Genomic DNA, 21482 nt, shown 5'->3' with positions numbered 1-21482 from the left:
GGGCGGAGGGGCCTGGTCAGGGCACAGGTGACAGGACGGGGCCATGTTGATCTTGGGCCTCTCACTGAGCTCCGTGAGTCACAGCTACGCAGGCTTGTGTCCCGAGGAGTGCGGCTACAAGGGTTCCCTTGGGGGTTCCTGGGGGTCTCCACAGGCACAGGCTGGAGGTACCAAAGTCCAAAGGCTGTCCCCTTCTGTTCCAAGTGGCAAGATTCACCCTGAGCAGCAGGGACAGTCCCTCTCGTCCGCGTCTTGCTCTGCTTCCCAGCTCTCCACAGTCCCCTCTCGTGCACTGAAACAGCCCTCCTGAGGTCGGGGCGCCTTGAAACCCTCCTTTCCGTTGCTGACAGAGCAGGGTGGCAGTTTTCCAGGGAAGGCCGCTCTCTTGTGGCAGTGGAAGTTTCACAGGCTCACATGTCCCAGTCACCCCCCAAGTACGCCAGGCACGCTCCAGGTAGGGCCCAGCCCCTGGGGGGCGGTTGCCGTGGTTACTGGGAAGATGAAGCCATCTGTGTGGAAATGAAGGTCTCGATGACACTGTGGTTGGATGGCAGCAGGTGGCTGTGGCCGTCGTTGGAGTCGGAGCTCTGGTACAACACCAGGCTGCTGGAGGACACTGCAGGGGCAAGTGAGACAGCTGGCTGTCTGCCAAGCCCTTCCCAACCCCACCTCGCCCACCCATCCCTGGGGGCGCTTGGGACAGGCCGCACGGGGCCTCGCCACCTCCTGAATTACAGCAGATAACCAGACCCCCAAAGCCACGCCTCTACCCTTGGGTCTTGTTAACCCCCAGCCAGGCTCCGGGGCCAGCCGGGGGGTGGCCACCTCAGGACAGTTTAGTAGGAACGTCGGAGGAGCCCTGGTGGGGCGGTGTGGTTGCTTTCAGGCTTCGGCGTTGCTAGGCTGCGGCCCAGTCATGAAACCAAACACTGAAGTGTTGCAGTGGGGGTATTGAGTAGACGCGGTTAACACCGCTGATCAGTTGACTTTAAGTAAAGGAGATTTCTCTGGCTGACACGGGTGGGTCTCATCTAATCAGTCAAAGGCCTTAAGAGCAAAAGCTGAGGGTTCCTCGAGAAGAAGGAATCCTACCTCAAGATTACAGGATCACATCCTGCCTTTGCTGCCAGACTGATCGGCCCCACAGGCGTGTGAGCCAGTTCCTTGAATATATATCTATACCGTTGACCCTTAAACAGTGCGAGGGTCAGGGGCGCTGACCCCCTGCGTAGTCACAAATCTGCAGGTAACTTTTGACTCCCCCAAAACTTAGCTACTAATAGCCTACTGTTGGCCAATAATATAAACAAGTCAATTGACACATATCTTGTATGTTAGAGGTATTAGGCACTGTATTCTTACAAAAGGTAAACTAGAGGGAGAAAAGTATCATGAATGTCATAAGGAAGGGGAGCCTGGGTGGCTCAGTCGGTTAAGTATCTGACTCTTGATTTCAGCTCAGGTCACGATCCTGTGGTTCGTGAGTTCAAGCCCCGTGTCGGGCTCTGCGCACACAGCTGGGAACCTGCTTGGGATTCTCTCCCTCTTCTTCTCTTTTAACCCGTCTCTCTCTCTCTCTCTCTCCCTCCTTCTCTCTCTCTCTCTCTCTCTCTCATCCCTTTCTCAAAAATAAATAAATATTAAAAAAGAAGAACATCCTAAGGAAAAGAAAATACATTTACAGTCCTGTGCTGTGTCGGAAAAAATCCACGTGGGGGCGCCTGGGTAGCTCAGTCGGTTAAGCTTCCGACTTTTGCTCAGGTCACGATCTCACAATTTGTGAGTTCAAGCCCCACATCGGGCTTTCTGCTGTCTGCAAGGAGCCTACTTTGGATTCTCTGTCCCCCAATCTCTGCCCCAATCCCACTCGTTCTCTCTCCCTCTCTCTCTCTCTCTCAAAATAAATAAACTTGAAAAAAAAGTAACTTAAAAAAACAATGAAATAAATCCACATGTAAGTGGACCTGTGCAGTTCAAACACCATGTTGTTCAGGGATCTACTGTATTCCTGTTGGTTCTGTGTCTTACGAGAACCCTGACTGATTCCGACAGCTAAGAGAATGGGCTTTGAGTTTGGACCTGGGTTCAAGTCCTGGCTCTGCCACCTGGTAGTAGCTGTCGGAGGCAAGACCAAGTCCCTCACCTCCTTGGCGTCTGCTTTCCCATTTGTAAAACGGGGATGATGACGCGTGCCCCGTGGGTAGAGCAGGGAGCCCTCAGTTCCTGTCACTGCAGCCACCAGGGCTGGACGGAGAAACCTGAGGCTCACGGGATGAAGCGGCTGCCCACGTCCCACACTTAGCGAGTGGCCACCCCCGGCCTCAGAGCCCAGCAGCCTGACTCCCCGGTGCCCGCCCTTCATCGACATCGTAGATTGCGGGCTCGGGGCACTGGGGGATGGAAATGAATGGGTCAAGTGCGATGTAGCTGACCTAGAGAGCCCGCACGCTGTTGTTGCTGCGTGGGAACACGGGTCTCCGATTCTCCAGGAAAAGCCAGAAATCACGATTCCTTTGTGAAAGCTTGTCTTTAAACGTGGGCAACGAACTCCATGCTAAACCCTGAGCCACCCAACACGTTTGCGAGCCACCTCTGGCCCAAAGCAAGGCCAGATCAGATCGCTCCTCACCGTCACCCTCCCCTGTCTCTTGCAATTAATCTTTTCCCCGTCCGAGTCAGTGAGATATTCCTGTAAGACAGGCCCACTTCCCTGTGGTTTCACGCCCCTCTTGGCTCCCGTCGGGGGAGCACAGGGCACCCTCCCGTTTGCCGCACACACCTTCCTCCCCGCCTGAGGGAGCAGGGAAAGGTGGCTCACCGGTGGGGCTGGCGCTGAGCCGGTGGGTGGGCTGCAGGGGCTGGATGCCGGTGGGGTCCTGGCTGGGGATGTGGATGGTGGTGGTCTGAGACGCCGGCGTATGCAGCCCGGATTCACTGGAGGCCTCCGTGTCTGAGGCGAAGACCTGGGGGAACAGAGCGGCCTCCTGAGCCCCCCGTGGGTGCGCTGTGGGGTGGGGCCCGAGCGAGGGGCCAGGCAGGCCTGGGCCTTACCTGCTTGGTGGGCGTGAGGCTGGCCAGAGCACTCAGGTTGGTGGTGTCGGTGATGAGCATGGTCTGCGGAAGCAGGCCCGTGTGGGTGTACTGGGCCACCTCAGGCTTGTGGCTGTAGAGGGCTGGCCGGGAGGGAGGAGAGAGGGGGGTAAAGACCAGACACCCTGGGCCAGGCTGGGCCCCTCCCGAGAGGGCCTCAAAGCTGGGCGCTGTGGGGGAGGTAAGGCACAAGGCCTGGTAAGTGGCCCGATGGAGCAGTGGTTGGGGACTCAGGACAGATATCCCAAGCTGGGAGCTCCAGATAGAGGGGTTAGACCCTCTCCCCAACTACAGGACCCTGCTCAGGCTGGCTCCATGGGGGGAAGGCTGGGGGAGGACAGGAACCCACACCCACCGCCTGAGGACGACAGGCGTGACCGGCAGTGGGAGGCACAGGTGCTACTGTGCTAAGTACAGGCCACGGAGGGAAAGGCTGGCAGCTCCCGTTAGGGGGTTGAGCGGGACAGAGGGCCGTGTAGCTCTGCCTCCAGGACACCTCTCCAAAATGTCACCCAAAGTTTCACCTACAGCCCGGCCCCACAAGAACGCACACGGACACCAGCAGAAAAGCACATGAGCACACATTCTCACATCGACGCAGATGAAACCATACACGCACATAAATACGTGCACTGAACCAAATCCACACAGATACACAGGTGCACAGTCCCTCAGGCCCGGTTCCGAACTCCACAAAGGTCTGAAAAACCCACAGATTTTCATAAGGTCGGCACTAGAGCGTTTTTGGTGGCAAACTCCCATCCGAGCCCGCTGTGAGGTTGTGCCCCGTCTTTATTAACCTCCTTCGTGGCCTTCTGCCTCCTGCTGCAGACATCCCGGGGCTTTGATGACGAGACACTGCCCGAGCCCCGCTGGGAGTGTGATATAACATACAGCGGATCCACCATATGTGAAATCTGAGAAGTAGTGAATTCTGAAATACACGTGGCCCCGTGGGTTGCAGAGAAAGGACGTGTGGTGTCCTCTCACGTGGGTGTGCCCCTGCAAACACCCGTGAACACCCACGTGCCTTCCCACTCACAGAAACACCACGCATATTTACACACGGAGTCATATTCTGGCCTGCAGACCACCTCATCACAGAAGCGCTCACACACACAGACCACAACAGCTGCTAAGCCACCCTATACCTCCACCCGCCCACCCCGTGCTCGTGGACAGCGTGGGGCTAGGGGTACTCACCGTGGGGGCTCTGCAGCTGGGCCATAGTGGCCATGAAGGGACTCTGGGCCACGTGGCTCTGCATGGGGGGCATGAGTGGCTGCTGGTAGGAAGGGTGCAGTGGCTGGGAGAACTGGACTGGCTGCAGGGTGGTCAGGCTGCTGCCCATGCTGTTGATGACCGGCACGCTCTGTGCCTGAGTGGAGGCCAGGCCTGGAGCGGGAGGAACGGGAGTCAGCCAGGCTTCCTCCCCCCTTCACTGCCTCCCCTGGCCCCGCACCGACCCCTGGGGGCACTGTCCCTCCCTCCCAGAGCCAAAGGGTTGGGGGAAGGGAAGAGGCGACCAGGAAACACCTTTGCCCTAGGAGCTGTCACTAACTTACTTGATCTAGGCAAGGCGCTCCCCCTCTCTGAGCCTTTAATTCATTATAGGGGCAGGGGCTTTGTCCAACTAGGTTGGTTCCACAGCAGTGCAAAGGCCCTACAGCTTAGCTCTGTTCCCCTCTCCCAGCAGCTGTCTCTCTGTCTTCTATATTGAGCCTCTGCATCCTGGTTCCTACAAATAAAGTCTTCCTGGGCTTAAAAAAAACAGGGGTGCCGGGTGGCTCAGTTGGTTAAGTGTCCGACTTCAGCTCAGGTCACGATCTCACGGTTCCTAAGTTTGAGCCCTGCATCAGGCTCTGTGCTGTCAGCACAGAGCCCGCTTTGGATCCTCTGTCTCCGTCTCTCTGCACCTCCCTTGCTCTCTCTCTTTCCCTCTCTCTCAAAAATAAATAAGACATCTTAGAAAAAACACACGCAACCCAAAACCTACAAAACTTTGATCCCCCTTTCCCCGCTTACTTTTCCCATAGACATTTTGCCTTCCAAGACACTGTGTGACGTCTGCATTATGTTTGCTGTCTGCCTCCCCACTGGAGTCATTGAGATTTCAGTCTGTTTGGTTCACCTATGTATCACTGATGTAGCGTAGTACCTGGCACAGCACAGGCTCTGAATAAGTATGTGAATGAATGAATGAATGAATGAGTCCCAGTGGCTCTTCCAGGTTCTGGATTCTGTGGCAGCCCCACGAACCCCCCCACCCGGGTCCCCCCCACCCCCATGCCCACCAACTTACCAATGACCAGGGTGGAGGCACCTGTGTTGGTGAAGGTGGGCCCCAGGGAGGCGGGCTCACCGGGCCCAATGGCCATGACCCCAGGAAGTGAGGCCATGATGAGATTCTGGGGCTGTTGGTTGAGGCCTGGGGATGTCTGCTCCAAGCTGTGCAGAGCTGTCAGGGTGCTGACAGGGGGGAGAGGGCCTCCGGTTGCTGAGACCTTGGAGGGGAAACCAAGCTGAGTGAGGGTGGAGCCCCACACTGTCTCCCTGGGGATGACTCCAGAATCTCCCGGCCAAGGGAGGATGGAAGATGGGGTTGGAAGGCGCTTCTCCACCCGGGGGGTATGAGGACACTCACCAGCTTGGCTTCGGTGCTCAGCAGGCTGTGACTGGGCTCCAGGCCCGTGGGGGACACTTGGTGTAGGGGTGCAGACACCGTCACCAAGGGACCACCGCTGCTTGAGGGCACTTCTGCCCCCTCGCTGGTTGTCGGCTGTCCATAGCGCACGCCTGGAATGGGAGCAGCGTCCAGCCTCAGCACCTCACTTCCCTGCCCTCCTTGGCCCTCATCACCCCAGACCGCACTGGTGTGCTTAGGCCACTTGCCCCGTGTTTCTGTGTGCCAGTGGCAAACTTCACCTGAGCATCCTCCTGCCAGCTCCTGGGCTGGCTGCCTCCAACTCCTTGAAGGCAAGACCTGAGTTTTATTAGCTCCATGGCCGCCACTCCTCACACTACATGTGATAGGCAGTAGGTGTGCAGTGAAAGGCATTTGAATCAACATGAGCTGATGCTGATGAAATTGCAGTGAGCCAAGTTGAATAGAAGGAACTGGAATTAGTTCAATGAAATGGAATCCAGCTGAATTGAGCCTGAAATGAACTGAGCTAGATGGAGCGCGTGGAGTTGAACTGAATCGGATCAAAGAGAATTGGATTGAATTGAACTAAGCTGTACAAAATTAATTTCATTTCCTCCAATTATATTTAATTAGACGGAGTGTAATTTAAAGGAACTAAATTGGATCATATGGAGTTGAACAGAATTGAATTGAAGTGAATTGAATTGAACTGAAGTCAATTGATCTTGAATGAATGAACTGAATGGAAGTAACCCAAGTCAAGTTAGGCTGGACTGGAGAATAGAGGGGCGTGGTCAGTGGGATGGACAGGAGAGGACTGGATAGAGACTGTAATGAGTGGAGTGGAGCGATAAGGATCCAAGCTGAAGTGCTGAGCGGTTTGGGTGGCTACCGCAACTGAGGTGGTGCTCCGCAGCTCCCCAGCCGACACTCGTGTCCCCTCTACCCTCTGCATTTCAACCCCCCTGCCCACATATCACTCACCGTGGACTTTACTGGGGGAGAGGGCGGGCGGGGGCAGTCCCGGGGAGCTGTGGGCTGGCAGCGCAGGGCCCGGGCCTGGCCCCGGTGGCGGCCCGCTGTATGTGTCCATGGCCAGCTTGTGCCGAAAAGCTTCTTCCTTGCGCCGATTGGCAAACCAATTGTAGACGCGCACCTCCGTGACGAGGTTGGAGCCCAGCCCCTGTGCCTGCGATGGTGACACCCCCCTCTGGATGCACTCCGCCCTGCAGAAATGGCCACTCATGAGCCTCCAAGCCAGGCTCAGAGGAACCCTCTCCTGGGGCTGGAGGTGGCGAAGAGAGTTCTGAGCGGTAGGGTTCTACCTTAGTGTTTAAAACTGGCAGATCTGGGTTCTAATCCCAGTTCTGCTGTGTGGCCTTGAGCAAGTGTCTTAGCCTCTCTTAGTGTCTCCATTTATAAAGTGAGCAAAATAGCCATGAGGCTAGATGAGGGTGAATGAGATGAGCAGCCACGCAAGGGTTGCTCGGGTGGGTGGGGAGTGGGTGCTAGGAGTGGAGCTAGGTTGCAGACACTGAGCGGAAGTTGAGTGCCCCAGGGCCAGCAGGAGGAGCTCTCAAGGACTGGCGAGCCTCCCTCAGAACCCAGAGCCACCCAACCTTGCCCCAGCCCAGACCAAACCAGCCCCGCTAACCCACCAGCCATTATACCTATTGCACTCCTCCACCAGTGCCTCTCGCTCCTCCTTGCTGGGGTTCTTCTGCCTCTCGTAGGCCTGGAACAGGATCTGCTGGGAGGCTGGGCCCCACTTGAAACGGTTCCTCCGCCCCTTCTTGGTCGGCAACTCATCACCTGTGGGCTCTTCAATCAGCCCACCCTGCCCTGCGTGGGTGAACTCTGTAGGCACAGAGAGCCATCAGCAGGGCCCTGGCCACTCCCGCCTTCCCGCTTCTGACCACGCTCCCAGTTCTTTCTCATTCCCAGGGTGCTGAGCCAAATGAGTTTACAGCTAGAACTTAGAAATCATCTAACCCGGGGACGCCCGGGTGGCTCAGTCGCTTAAGCGTCCCACTTCAGCTCAGGTCATGATCTCGCGGTTCATGGGTTCGAGCCCCACGTCGGGCTCTATGCTGACAGCTCAGAGCCTGGAGCCTGCTTTGGATTCTGTGTCTCCTTCTCTCTCTGTCCCCCCTGCTCATGCTCTGTCTCTTTCAATCTCTCAAAAATAAATAAACATTAAAAAAAATTTTTTTAGGGGTGCCTGGGTGGCTCAGTCGGTTAGACGTCTAACTTCAGCTTAGGTCATGATCTCATGGTTTGTGGGTTAGAGCCCCGCGCCGGGCTCTGTGCTGACAAGCTCGGAGCCTGGAGCCTGCTTTGGATTCTGTGTCCCTCTTTCTCTGCCCCTCCCCCACTCGTGCTCTGTCTCTCTCTCTCTCTCTCTCTCTCTCTCTCTCTCTCTCAAAAATAAATAAACATTAGAAAAAAATGTTTTTAGAAATCATCTAATCCAGTGATGACAGTCACACAGCACACATACCACCACTGTCTTAACCTGTGTCCAAGGCAGACATTACTAATCAACCCCTGCACCCAATGTCCATCCACTGATGAATGGATGAAGAAGATGTGGTTTATACATACAATGGAATACTACTTGGCAAATGAGAAAGAATGAAGTCCTGCCATTTGCAACAACATGGATGGAACTGGAGCATGTTATGCTAAGTGAAATAAGTCAGTTGGAGAAAGATACCATGTTTTCACTCACATGTGGAACTTGAGAAACTTAACAGAAGACCGTGGGGGAAGGGAAGGGGAAAAATAGTTTCAAACAAAGAGGCAGGGAGGCAACCTCATAAGGGACTCTTAAATACAGAGAAAAAAACTGAGGATTGATGGGGCAGGGAGAGAGGAGAAAATGGGTGTGGGCATTGAGGGGGCACTTGTTGGGATGAGCACTGGGTGTCGTATGTAAACAATCATGGGAGGCTACCCCCAAAACCAAGAGCACACTGTATACACTGTATGTTAGCCAACTTGACAATAAAATACATAAAAAAAAACATAAAAAATAAATCTTAAATTTGCTAAGAAAAAAAATTAAAAAAAAAAAACCTGCACAGTTTTCTACTGAGCCAAGACATAAGCTCGCAATCTTTCCCAATACAGGGCTCCAGGTAAGCATTGGCATTTGTTCAGATCTAACACATTTGCTATCTCATTTTACAGATGAAGAAGCTGAGGCTCAGAGAGGCTAAATATCTTTCCAGGGATGCACAGTAGAACAGAAACTTGAACCACATTTCTTGAGTAGGTTCAGAGCTATTTCAAACTTTTCAGACCTGTAAAGCACACTTAAAATGCAAGTGTTGGCCAAGAGAGGAGAGACCCAGCCAGCCCTTGTCAGCTGGTTCTACATTAATAGAAACTGTTGGATTATCCCTGAGCAAGCCTCCAAGAGAACAGAACAGATAAATGCCAAGCCATTTTTATGAGAGGGGAGGCAGGAAGATCGAGTCGGGGATAGTGCAGTTGTGCCTTCATCATCTGAGTTTCAAGAGGCAGAGCCAGCATCAGTGCTCTGGGGACAGGTGGGGTTAGACCCGCCTAGAAGCCACTAGAAGCCCGCTTGACTCAGATTCCAACTGACTTCGTTGGCCATCTCTCCTGGCAGCGGGCTGGACCAAGATCTGGAGTACCAGACATGACTTGGCCCAGAAAACTAAGATATTTCAGCTTAAAAAAAACGTATTCTGTCGGGGCGCCTGGGTAGCTCAATCTGTTAAACATCTGATTTCAGTTCAGGTCATGATCTAGCGGTTCATGAGTTCGAGCCCCTCGTTGGGCTCTGTGTTGACAGCTCAGAGCCTAGAGCCTGCTTCTGATTCTGGGTCTGATCTCTCTCTGCCCCTCCCCTGCTCACACTGTGTCTCTCTCTCAAAATAAATAAACATTAAAAACTATCCTGGCAAGTCCATCAAAAACAAGGAAAATCTGAGAAACTGTCACAAGCCAGAGCAGCCTAAGGCGACATGGCAACTATATGCAGCGTCTCCACAACTGGATACAATCCTGGACCAGAAAAAGGACATTAACGTTAGGGAAAAACCAAAGAAATCTGAATAATGAAGTACGGACTTAATAATCCTGTGTCAGTGTTGGTTTGTTAATCATGACAAATATCCCATACTAGGGGTGGCTGGGTGGCTCGGTCGGTTAAGCAGTTAAACGTCAACTCTTGATTGAGGCTCGGGTCATGATCTCATGGTTCGTGGTTTGGAGCCCCGCATCAGGCTCTGCGCTGACGGTGCTGAGCCTGCTGGAGATTCTCTCTTCCTCTCTCTCTCTCTCTCTGCCCCTCCCCAGCTTGTGTTCTCAATAAATAAATAAATAAATAAATATTTTAAAAAATGTCCCATACTAGTATTAATAATAGGGAAAGCTGGGTCTGGGGTAAACTGGGAGTCTCTCTACCATCTGCCCAGAAGTTCTGAAAATCAACACTTACTCTAAAATTAAGAGTCTATTATGTGCTATTTCAGTTTTATCTGCTAAGGAGGCGTAAATTAAAGCCATGCTAATTTTCTAAAAGCACTTAGTGCCTTCAAAGTATGTCATCTACAGTCCCAGCCCCTTGAGACCCGAGAGTATGCTCCTGGCAGACACAGGTGGCGCAGACACTCACTGACCCCTCGGGCATCAGGAGGTGTTGCTATTTCTGCACGAGTAAGCAATCAGTGATCATCTTTGTAAGAAAATATTAATGCTTTCCCATAGTGGTTGCTCGGTAAATGTTAGTTCACTTAATGTCTTAATCAGCCTGCTGATAATGCCAATATCATAGTTTTTCGCAGCTTTTAAAAGTTGTTTTTTTAAGGGCACCTGGGTGGCTCAGTCGGTTAAGCGTCTAACTCTCGATTTCAGCTCAGGTCATGATCTCACAGTTTGTGAATTCAAGCCCTGCATCGGGCTCTGTGCCGACAGCTCAGAGCCTGGAGCCTGCTTCGGATTCTGTGTCTCCCTCTCTCTCTGCCCCTCCCCTGCTCACATTCTCTGTCTCTGTCTCTCTCTCTCTCTCTCTCTCTCATAAGTAAACACAGGGCGCCTGGGTGGCTCAGTCGGTTGGGCGACCGACTTCACTCAAGTCATGATCTCACAAATTGTGAGTTCGAGCCCCATGTCAGGTTCTGTGCTGACAGCTCAGAGCCTAGAGCCTGCTTCTGCTTCTGTGTCTCCCTCTCTCTCTGCCCCTCCCCTGCTCATGTTCTGTCTCTCTCCTTCAAAAATAAATAAACATTAAAAAAAATTTTAAATAAATAGACATTCTAAAAAATTTCCAGCTTGTATAAGTAAATAAACAGCAAATCAATATGTGAAATTTAGGACTTTAACGTTTTAATAAACGTTTAGGAAGCATGGTGAGGAAAGTTTATTTTTTTAATTACCAAACATGCAGATTGTCGCTATGTCTTCATAAGGAACTACGGGAGTATCTATCAAAAATTTTCAAGTACCTACACTCTGACCTAGAATTTCACTTCTAGAAATTATTCTATAGATACTCTCGTGTGAGCACAAATAGATACAAAAAAGGATGTTCTTTGAAGCAATTGGTTCTAACAGCACACTGGAAAAACCCTAATAAAAGTCCTTTGGTAGGGAGCCAATTAAACAAATAACGGTACATCCAAATAACAATAACTAGCAGCAAAGCAGAGGAGGGGCATCTGGGTGGCTCAGTCAGCTAAGCATCTGACTCTTGATTTCAGCTCAGGTCATGATCTCCCAGTTTGAAGGTTCGAGCCCCTCACTGGGTGCTGTGCTGACAGCACGGAGCCTGCTTGGGATTCTTTCTCTCATCCTCTCTGTCTCTGTCCCTCCCCCACTCATGTGCACTTAAAATTAAAAAATCTCGCTTAAAATTAAAAAAAAAAGCAGAGGAAAATACATATATATTGCTAGTATATGCATTAAATATCTCTGGAAGTATACATAAAACTGGGGATGTCCTTTAGGAGAAGAACACCTAACTTTTATTGTAAACTCTATTTTCTCCTATTTTTTTAATGTTTATTTCTGAGAGAGAGAGCGTGAGTGGGGGGGGTGGGGGCGGAGAGAGGGAGACACAGAGTCGGAAGCAGGCTCCAAGCTCTGAGCTGTGAGCACAGAGCCCGACGCGGGGCTGGAACCCACAGACTGAGATCCATGACCGGTGCTGAAGTCGGCCTCTTAACCGACTGAGCCACCCAGGTGCCCCCTCCTATTTTTTTTAAATTAAGTATGTATTGCCTTTTTAAAAAACTTGGATAAGTCATAAAATAAACGTTTTTTTAAAATGTCTACACATAGGCTCAGTAGTGTGAAAGTGCACTTGGGATTTTGTGGGGTGTGAGGTCGGAGTAAGGAAACCCACAATTCTCTGAAGAGAGCGTGGCCACATCTCCTGGAGTTTGCAATGGAGGATTCCCTGAGCCTACACCTTGCCTCTGAGCCTTTACTCAGGCTGCTCCTATGGCCCAGACACCATTCCCTGCCGCCTCCATGGGCCAAAATTCTGTTCTGACTTTAAGACCTAGTCTGAAAGTTCTGCCTCTGGTGTGGTCCCTCCTGATGCCCCTGCCTCCCCGCTGACAATAGATTACTCTCTGGTCCTCTGCCAGTTCAACATTTTGAGATACTTCATGCAGTCCTACTCTGCCCTGGGCCTGGCACACGGTGAATGCTCCATAAACACTAGCCGTTACTGTTGTTTTTATCACATTGTAATACATGTCTCGCTGTATCATGATGATCTTTTCTGCTTCCCATCTACACAGAACACTTAGAAGGCAAGGACTCCATTCACCGATCCGCGGATGCCCGGGACCAACCTACTCCCCTCCCCCAGAGTGCCTTGCGCGGAACAGGTACGAAGCGCCCGTTGACTCGCATGGACTTCCGCTCAGACGGCCTATCCCTGTCGTGCGGTGGAGGAGCTTCCGGCCCCCACCCCAGAGCTGCCAGGGAGGACGGGCTGTGGTCTTTACTTACGCTGGGCCACCTCTCGCTGCTTGCGGACGTACCAGGTGTACAGGGCCGCTCGCTTCTGTGTCTTCATGGGGGTGCCCTTGTTGAGGTGCTGGGACAGGTGCGACTGGTTGAGGCCAGTGGTGTCGACTACCTCCCTCTGTGGGATGTTGTGCTGCTGCAGATAGGACTTGACCATCTTGGCCACGCGCCACGGGTCCTCCCTAGGAGGAGGGGCCAGGACAGAGCCTGCTGGGCGTGGGGGTGCAGGCAGGGTCGGGGGTCCCGTCAGCCCTGAGAATGGGGATTGGGGGTGAAAGCAGGCGTGGGGATTGGGACCTACACTTAGACTCAGGGACAGCAAGGGAGGGGCACTCGTGCCAGGACACAGGAACGCAGACACACGAACATGGGAACAGAGACTTATAGACACACACGTGTGGACACAGGCCTCAAACAGTGCCACACAGATGCGGGCACAGTGAAAAGTTTAGAAACATGAATGCACAGACATATGGACTGACATGAAGACATGAACTGACTCCCACCAGAAGCTATACAGGCCACTTGGGGAAGATCCTCACCTTTGTGCCTCCTTTGAAGACCCCCCACCTCCTCCTACCTCAAAATGTTGTTTGTGGCTGTGTCTTATCCACTGTGAGAGACCGTAAACACTTGGAGGGCAGGAACTCTCTGGTTCTCAGCACCCAGAATAAGCCTGCATGCCCATGGTGAATGCATGAATGAATGAATGGATGGGTGAGTGGGTGGATGGATGGGATGGTGGGTGGGTGGATGAATGAATGGATGGGAGGGTAGGTGGATAGAGGGATGGAGAAATGGGTGAGTAAATGTGATGATGGGTGGATGGATGGATGGATGGATGGATGGATGGATGATAAATATATGATAGTGACTGGATGGTTGGATGAATGGATAGGAAGGTAGATGGATAGGTAGATAGGGGAATATGTAGATGGGTGGACAGGTAGATGGCTGGGTAAATGGGATGGTGGGTAGTTTGATGAATGGATAGGAGGATAGATGGATAAGTGAATAGGGGTGTGAGCAGATGGATGGATGGATGAGGGAGACCTACTTGGCGGGGGGTGGTTCTGAAAACAAGGAGAGAAAAGCAATTCTCTCATTTTACAGGCAGGGTCACTGATGCTAAGAGTGCTGGCATAGCATCTTTTGGCCAAGGTCACAGGGACAGCCCAGCAGAGTCCCATCCCATATGAAGGGGTTCAGTTCTAAGTCAACCTATCAGGTACAAATCACATAGGGTCAAAACACCCCCTGAGATCTGTACTAACCCCTAGGCTGTGGCCTGGCCAGTTTCCCAGAGCACAGGGGCAGACAGGTCCAGGTGAAAAGGTTGTCAGCTGGTATACAGCTCTGTGTGTGTGTGTGTGTGTGTGTGTGTGTGTGTGTGTGCACCTGAATCCCACTCTGTGGGCTGAGACTCTCTCACTGGAGAGACAGCCATCCACGATTCATGTTCTTATCCCCTGCTCACTGTGGAGAATGGGGGGCTCTGACTGCCTGTACTACACAAATGCTCTCTCTCCCTCTCCTGTTCTGTCTCAGCCCTCCTCTCTTTGCCCCGTCCTCCCCTGAGCTGGTAGGACAAATATGTCTGATGAAAACAGCTCCACACAACAGTGCTGACACAGGAGAGCAAGGGCGGGGGGCGGGGTTTGAACCCAGCTCTGTGTGGCTCCAAAGCCTGAGGCTCTCGCCTCCTCAGCTGAGCCGTTCGCTTCTAGAATTTGAGCCTCCCGGTATTCGCATGTGTGACAAATAGCAGGTGTGGGAGGCAGTTCATCGCCATGTTTGGCACAGCAAAATATGGGAAACCACCTAAGTGCCAGCGAAAGGGTACCTACCAATCACGGTACCTCCAGCAGATGTGGCCGTAAAAACCCAGTGAGAAAGCTCTCCCTGCGCCCTGATGGAACAGAGCCCCTCTGGTAGGTCTGCTGTGCGATTTGTGTAAAATGTGAAATGGCCTGACAGATTTCCACATATTTGCTTGTGTTTGCACGAAATACCGGAAGAACACAGAAGACACTTTTGACACCAGTGGTCTTGAGATAGAAATGGAGTGCCGGGGCCAGGGGGAGAGGACGGTGTCCTCTGTTGCTTTTCTGCACTTTTAAAATAATGTAATATATCGTTGTACCATATGCTATTCATGCATGTATAACACTTAAAACTAAATTGTAAAAGAACAAAAAGAAAATAAGCCCCCCAGCACTTTGAGGCCCACCTCATACCGCCTTCTCCCCTTCCCTCCTTCCCTCCTTCCCAAAGAACCAGCCTGGCCTTGCCCCCTTGATGATGCCCTTCTCAGGTGTGATAGGCACAGAGCCTTTCAGCAGCTTGGGTCCCGTGACTTTCTCCTTTTTATCAGCAGTTCCCATACGCGTAGGGAGGGAAGGGAGGCAGGGGCCATTCAATTTAAGTCGGCCGGCAGTCGGTACGGCAAAGTCCCAGTTGTAGAAGAATGACCGACATGAGAATTCGTGTTTCTTACTTGCCGTGAACCAGGCACTGCGCTAAAGGCCGGTCATTTACATTTTACCATGTAACCCTGGGAACCAGGTGCTACTTATGTGCCCATTTCACAGATGGGAAAACAGAGCCTGAGAAAGGGAGTGCTTGTGCAAAGCGACCTAGCTGGGACTCCAGAATATTTCTCTTTTTTCCAGACACCTCCCCCCACCCCAACCAGAGCTCTCCTGGAGCTTTTCCTCCTCCCTGCATTTAGGATCCTCCTTGTCAACCCCTCCCCTGCTCCCTGGATGCCAGTCAGAGCCAGGAGGGAAACGAGGTACAAAGTCCGGTGTTGTGCTTCGAGGCAAACATGTTTATCTGATTCTGGAGCCAGGCTGCCTGTTGGCCTCCCTCCTCCCCCCGCTGTAGGCATCACCCTCCTGAGCAACCCTCCCTCCCTCTCTTCTCTCTTCTCAGGAGAGAATGAGCTAAGTCTTTCTCTCGGGGGGGCCTCCCTGGCTCACACTAAAGATTCACTATCTGTCACTGTCCATTTGATTCACCGTGTCTCTCTCTGTATCTGTCTTAGCTTCTCTCTGCCTCTCTCTCTCTCTCTTTCTCTCTGTCTCTCCTGTCTGTGTCTCTGTTGTTTGCTCTGTCTCTTGCTCACATCAGTTTCAGAGGACCCGACCCTTTTCAGGGCAGTTCTCCCAACCCAGCACGAAGAGGCCACCTCTCCAGATATCTCCTGCTCTTATTCTAATGGGTTTAAGGGTCAAGCCAACCCGGGTTCACATCCCACCACGGCGCCCTAGCACGATGTGCGCGTGCCCCACGCCTCATCTGTACCATGGCAGGAAGCCCACGTCTGCCTCCCAGTGCCCTTGGGACAAATGAGTGAGTTTCAAACAGGAGTGAACCGTGTAGAGCGGGGCCTGGCCCGTGACTCAGTAAGTACAATTTGTCACCATCATCATCATCATCGTCGTCATCATGATGATGTGGCCATGGGACCCCCAGCCCCAGAGCAGAGGGCAGAGGACCCAGGAGAGGTGAAGATCTGCGCATGTCTCCTCCTCCCACCTGCTACACATTATGGGCTCAATCAGAAGTTCAAGACTTTGGGCCTTTGGCTCGCTGGCCCCGGGTGTTTCAGAGGGTCCAAGGCTGTGGAGCTTGGAGACCAGCTGGAAGGGGAGCTGAGTTCTCAGTGCATGTGGCTGGTGGAGGGGGGAGGGTTCCCATCTCAGGTTGAATCTCAGCTCTGCCACTCGCTATCCAGGTGGCCTTAGGAAATGGCTTAACCTCAGTGTGCCTCAATTTCCCCAGCTGTGATACTGGGTTAATAGTATTTCATAGGTTGCCAGGAGGAGAAAATGAGTTCCATGATTTGTAAGCCACCGTGTGACCTCTAGAGCACTGCGTGGAAGTGAGTGGATGGGAGGTTGAGAGCAAGAAGAACTCGGGAGGATAAAAAGGAAATAAGCTTATCAAGGAAGGGCATACAACCTCAAGGGTGCTGTGCAGAGCACAGGGATTAGGAGGACCTGGGGTCCCAGTCCCAGCCTTAGTACTTTGTAAATTACCTTGGGCAAGTCGTTTTGCCACTCTGAGCCTTAAGTTTGCTCATCTGTAAAATGGGACTATTACTCATAGTAACCGTTCACTGCCCCGTGGGTAAGTGTTAGTGTCATCTCTGCCTTGCGGACGAAACTAGGGCTCAGAGGCATGAAATCACCTGCCCAAGTTAGGGTGGGGTTGATTTGGGATTTGAACCCACGCAGGTTGGCCTCAGTCAGAGATGTCAGACTGTCCCACCCTAACCGCTGTCTTCCTGGGTCCCAATGCCCTGGTGCTGCCTGATGGAGAGGATCAGAGACCCTCAGGTTGTGGTTTGAGCTGCTCAGGAACAGGGAGGACCCGGGAGGAGACCCGGGAAGGAGCCCTGGGTACAGGTTCCTCCCTTGACCTTAACAGATGTCCCCAGGGCTTCAGGGAACCCTAGCCACCCATTCATTCTTGCTCTGTGTTAGCCACTGGGCTAGATATCAGGGTGGTAAACCAGGCCACACAGAAGCTTTGAAAAGTTTCTATTTTCATGACAGGAGATAGAGAACACAGAAAAATAGATCATCATAAATAAAGTTAAGGGACAAAGGCTAGTAACAGAAGGTGGTGGAAGACAGCATGATTGTAGTGGGTCCTGCCTTTAGATAGGGAGTCAAGGAGGGCCTCCCTGAGGAGGTGACATTTGAACAAAAGGAGAAGAGGGAATCGGTCATGGGAAGATCTAGAAAGAAGTGTCCGCAGAAGGAACTGTACATGCAAAGGCCCTGAGGTAGGAATCAGCGCATTCAACATAACTGGAGGAAAGGGAGGGAGGGAGAGAAGGTCCCTCAAGAAGAGGTCAGGGAACCAGGACAGAGAGTTTGAATTTTATTCATTGGCCAGCTAGGGAAACTGAGGCAGGAGAAGAGACTTGCCCAAGGTCACGCGGTGAACTAAGGGTGGAGGTCTGAGGGAAGAGCTCAGGTTCCCGATCACCACTTGCTCACCTAGGACCCACCCTGCCTCTTTCCACACACTGTCTTCTCCAAAGACATGGCTTCCCCTGGAAACCTGGCCTGTGCACCATCCCTTCCAGCCTTAACCTCCCCCACCCCCAGTGTCCAGGCCTTCCTCACGGGTGCCCACCCCACTCCCTCCTGTGCCCTGAGGGTAGAGGCCCCACTTTTTCCCCTCGGGGCGTTTTCAGATCCCTTTTGTTACCTGAACAATAAGTAACCCAGGTAGTTAGTTATAAACTCCGCAGGAACAAGGAGCTGGTTGATAATTTATAGCAACATCTCAAATTTAAATGGAAAGTAAATAGCATGCTGTTAGCATTAAAGAAAACCCAATCGGGGCAGGCGGGGAAGCACTCCAGCCTCCTCTCAGCTTGGGGCGTCTCGCTCTCTCCCCAGCCCCTTCTCCCAGCTGGGTGTGAGCCCCTCTGCCCTCCTGGCTCCTCCGCTATCCTGTGCTTCTCCAGGCCTCTGCATCTCACCCCCACCCCCCATGCCCTCTGTCTTCCTCAGTGGCTCTTCTCTCTCTCTCTCACAGCTTCCAGGATCTCTGCTGGTCCCCAGGGAGCACTTTGACCTCTGCTCCCCCCTCAAGTGCTGTGGATCGAGCCTCCCCCCCACCCACCATTCCACTAAAGGGGCTGCTGATCAACAGGCCCCACCCAGCCAGGTAAGAAAGGCCCTTGGCACCTCCTGCCCCCACTCCCACCCCAAAGCCCCCAGTCCCATCTGGGGCCCTGAGCAGCTCTGGCCCAGCCCCACCCTGTCCCGGTGGCCCTCGCCCTGGGTCTGGCAATGCCTGACTCTTTGCCCCTCCCCTGCAGCTCAGCAGGGCCCTTTGCCCTCTTCTTCCTGCCAAGTCAGGGGGCCCAAGCTGCTCCCTGCCCCCTGCCCAGGCCCTCACAAGGCCAGGCAGACCCTGAGGGCTCCCCCACCCCAAGCTGGGATCAGGACCTTGGACAGAAAAAGAGATGGTCCCCTAGAGAACGTCTCTGGGACTCTCCCTCTGGCTGCCTCGTCCTGGCAATTGAAAGCACCAAACAGAGTGGCAGTGGAGTCTCAGCTGGGTGGCCTTAGTCAAGCTACCTTCCCTCTCTGGGCCTCGGTTTCCTCATCCGTGAAGCAGAGTTATGCCTAGCTTCCTTCCAGGGTTCGTCTCAACATTATCTGAACATCTGCGTATAAAACTGCAGTACAGTGCCTGGCTGTTAGGATTAGAGCTTAGGAGCCTTTGGGGAGGCAGTCCCTGTAGCCCCTGGGCCCCCTCCCCCCACCCCGGCTCGGTGGGAGGTTGGTTGGCCCAGGTCTCCCCAGGCCATCTTTACAAGTTAATGATCACAGGCCTTATCAGAGCCTTTTACCGTTTATAAATTTATAAAACAAAAGAGAAATAATAAAGCTCGTGGGTAATTAGTAACCAGGTCAGCACTGCTGAGGAGAGGGGAGGCATCGGGCTCAGACCCACCCAGTTCTCTGGGAGATGGGGAGCCGGCCAGTGGATGGGGGTACACAGGGAGGCCTCTAATGGTGCCTGCTGGTGAGTTGTGGGGGCCTAACTAACACTGTGCGGGAAAGGGGAACCAGGTCCTGCTCCGAGGTTCCATCTCGCTCAGGTAAGACCTGGGCTTTCCTGGCTTAATGCTTGAGTCCCTGGGTGGCTAAGGGAGCCCCTAACCTCGGCACCCCCTCTCGCTAACCGTGCTTCCTGACCCTGGAGCCTGCGATCTGAGTGCGTAGCAGGAAGTTAGGGTTTGGGAAGTAGAAATGGCCCTGGTGGCTAAAAATTCCCACCACCCTCTGGTTCTCCAGGCACTTGAATTATGAGCTTTCCTGCTTTCCACCCCCCCACCCCCACCCCGGCTCAGAGCTCCCCTGGAGCATGCCCTTCCTTCTCAAGCACTGGGTGGAAAGCCCTGGCTCACGGGAACTGGGGACCTTGCCGAGGGCCAGCTCAGGGGCTGGGAGACTCCAGCCTCTGAGCAAGGACGCCCTGAGCTCTCGGGGGCCCTGTCCCCCTTCCTCACAGCCAGGCTAAGAGCCATAGCTCCCAGACGAAGGGCTAGTCGAGAGCCGAGGGTGGGCCTCCCTGGGCTCTTTGAACGCCGGGGACGGGCAAGGGGTCCTTACTGCAGCAGGGTCTCCACCACGGCCTTCTGGTGGGCCGCCTCCTCGGGGCTGAGGTTCTCCAGCTCTTTGAGGATGGGCGGCGTGAAGTCTTCCCCATCGTCGTCCGTCTCGTCCTCGGAGCCCCTTGCCTCCCCCAGCCCATTGGGCAGCTCGGCCAGCTCCGCCCGACCGCCACCGCCGCGGGACTCCCCCTTGTCCGGGGGGCCATCTCCGGCCAGCAGGTAGGGCCCCGGCTCCCCCAAGGCCTGGATCAGCGCCTCTTTGCTCAGGCCTGACTCGAGCAGGGCCGCCAGAAGCTCCGTCTGCAGCTGGCTCAGTTTAGACACCATGGCTCCACCACCACCACCGGGCCACGCGGCCTGGGGCCACCACACCGGCCGCCTCCCCCACCGAGTGGGCTGTCTACTGGCTGGCCGATCGGCAGGCAGTCACGAACCAGGCTCTTTGCGCCTACTGCCCCCCCAAACCCCACTAACCAAGCCCTGTGGGCACCCCCAACCCCCAACTCTGGCCCCAGCGGCCAGTGAATCAGGGCCCCTGCCCGCTCTGTTTACATTGGAGCTGGGGAAATTCTCCAAGGTTCATATTTATCCGTGTGCTTAGCGAAGGGACTGAACTTTGGACTTCAGCCCTGCAAAGTGCAGGCCTCACGGCAGCGCAGAGGGACGGGGGAGCCGAGGCCTTCAACGGGAATGGGCAGCGGGGAGGGTGGGGGAGGCCGTGGCAGGGGGCAGGGCAGCTGGGACGGAAGGGGCTGGGGGCCACCGAGGCCTTCTGGCGAGCAGCTTCGGTCCCGCCCCGAGGACTTTGTAGGGGGTTCAGGCCGAGGCAAGAGAGGGAAAAATAGCGGGTTTCCCTCGGGAACTGAAGCAGCAAGGGGTTCTAGGCAGGTGGGCCGGCTCTCCTGAAGGTCAAGGCTAGGTCACATCCATTTTGAGACCCACCTGTGCAGGCCCAACACCAGGCCCCCCTGTGTATATTGCCTCATTGTATCCCCCTAATCGTTGTCAGTAGGTACAGGGATCATCCCCATTTTACAGACGAGGAAACCAAGGCACCGAGAGGTTAAACAACTTGCCCAAAGTCACACAGCTAGCAAGGGACAGGACTTGCAAGGTGGGAGCAAGGGGAGGCCAGTCAGGCACTTGACTCAAGTATACATTTTAAGGGGGCATCAAAGACTCCAGTAATCATATGCAAAAATATTCGGTGTACCAAAGTACATAAATATATGCAATGTATTAAAAATAAAATGCAGGCCCCCAAAGATTTCAAAACGTGTCCACACAAAAACTTGCGTGTGAATGTTCATAGTTCATGGTTCACAATAACCAAAAAGGGGAAGAAACAGAAACATCAATTGATGGACAAATGGACAGGTAAAATGTGGTGTATCCATGCAATGGTATATTATTCGGCCGTAAAAAGGAGTGACATGCTGAGACTTGAAGGTATTACGCTAAATGAAAAAAGCCGGTCACAAGAGGTCGCATAGGATTCCACTGATAGGAAACGTCCAGAACAGGCAAATCCATGCCTGCAGAAAGTAGATTAGTGGTTGCCAGGGGTTGGGGATGGGGGACTGG

The 21482-nt window shown here is 53.4% G+C and overlaps 2 protein-coding genes across 3 annotated transcripts in view; one reads left to right on the top strand and one right to left on the bottom strand.

The window, feature by feature from the left end:
- The window catches only part of CUNH12orf43 (chromosome unknown C12orf43 homolog), a 29605-nt gene extending 11099 nt beyond the window's left edge, over positions 1 to 18506 (top strand). The window contains exons 6-7 of the mRNA XM_047088447.1: positions 12517 to 12606; positions 18308 to 18506. Of these exons, the coding sequence (XP_046944403.1) occupies positions 12517 to 12606; positions 18308 to 18443 (226 nt within the window). The 3' untranslated portion in view covers positions 18444 to 18506. The remainder of the gene's footprint in view (positions 1 to 12516; positions 12607 to 18307) is intronic.
- On the bottom strand, positions 406 to 20225 carry HNF1A (HNF1 homeobox A). Of its 2 annotated transcripts, none has more exons than XM_047088443.1 (10): positions 19897 to 20225; positions 12731 to 12930; positions 7408 to 7594; positions 6722 to 6963; positions 5735 to 5886; positions 5393 to 5594; positions 4294 to 4485; positions 3052 to 3173; positions 2819 to 2984; positions 406 to 616 (listed from the first exon to the last, which is right to left on the bottom strand). In XM_047088443.1, the coding sequence occupies exons 1-10, from the start codon at positions 20223 to 20225 to the stop codon at positions 489 to 491; spliced, it is 1920 nt and encodes a 639-aa protein (XP_046944399.1). In that variant the 3' UTR covers positions 406 to 488. The 2 variants fall into 2 exon arrangements, with proteins under 2 accessions (XP_046944399.1, XP_046944400.1); XM_047088444.1 differs by having other exon boundaries at positions 2819 to 2963.
- Positions 20226 to 21482: the final 1257 nt, after the last annotated feature.

The sequence above is a fragment of the Lynx rufus genome, unplaced genomic scaffold, assembly GCF_022079265.1.
Source record: "Lynx rufus isolate CCGP_SWC_20201006 ecotype Redwood Valley unplaced genomic scaffold, mLynRuf1.p SCAF_24, whole genome shotgun sequence".
In the NCBI taxonomy this organism is placed as follows: Eukaryota; Metazoa; Chordata; class Mammalia; order Carnivora; family Felidae; genus Lynx; species Lynx rufus.
This window is presented reverse-complemented; position numbering and strand designations above follow the sequence as displayed.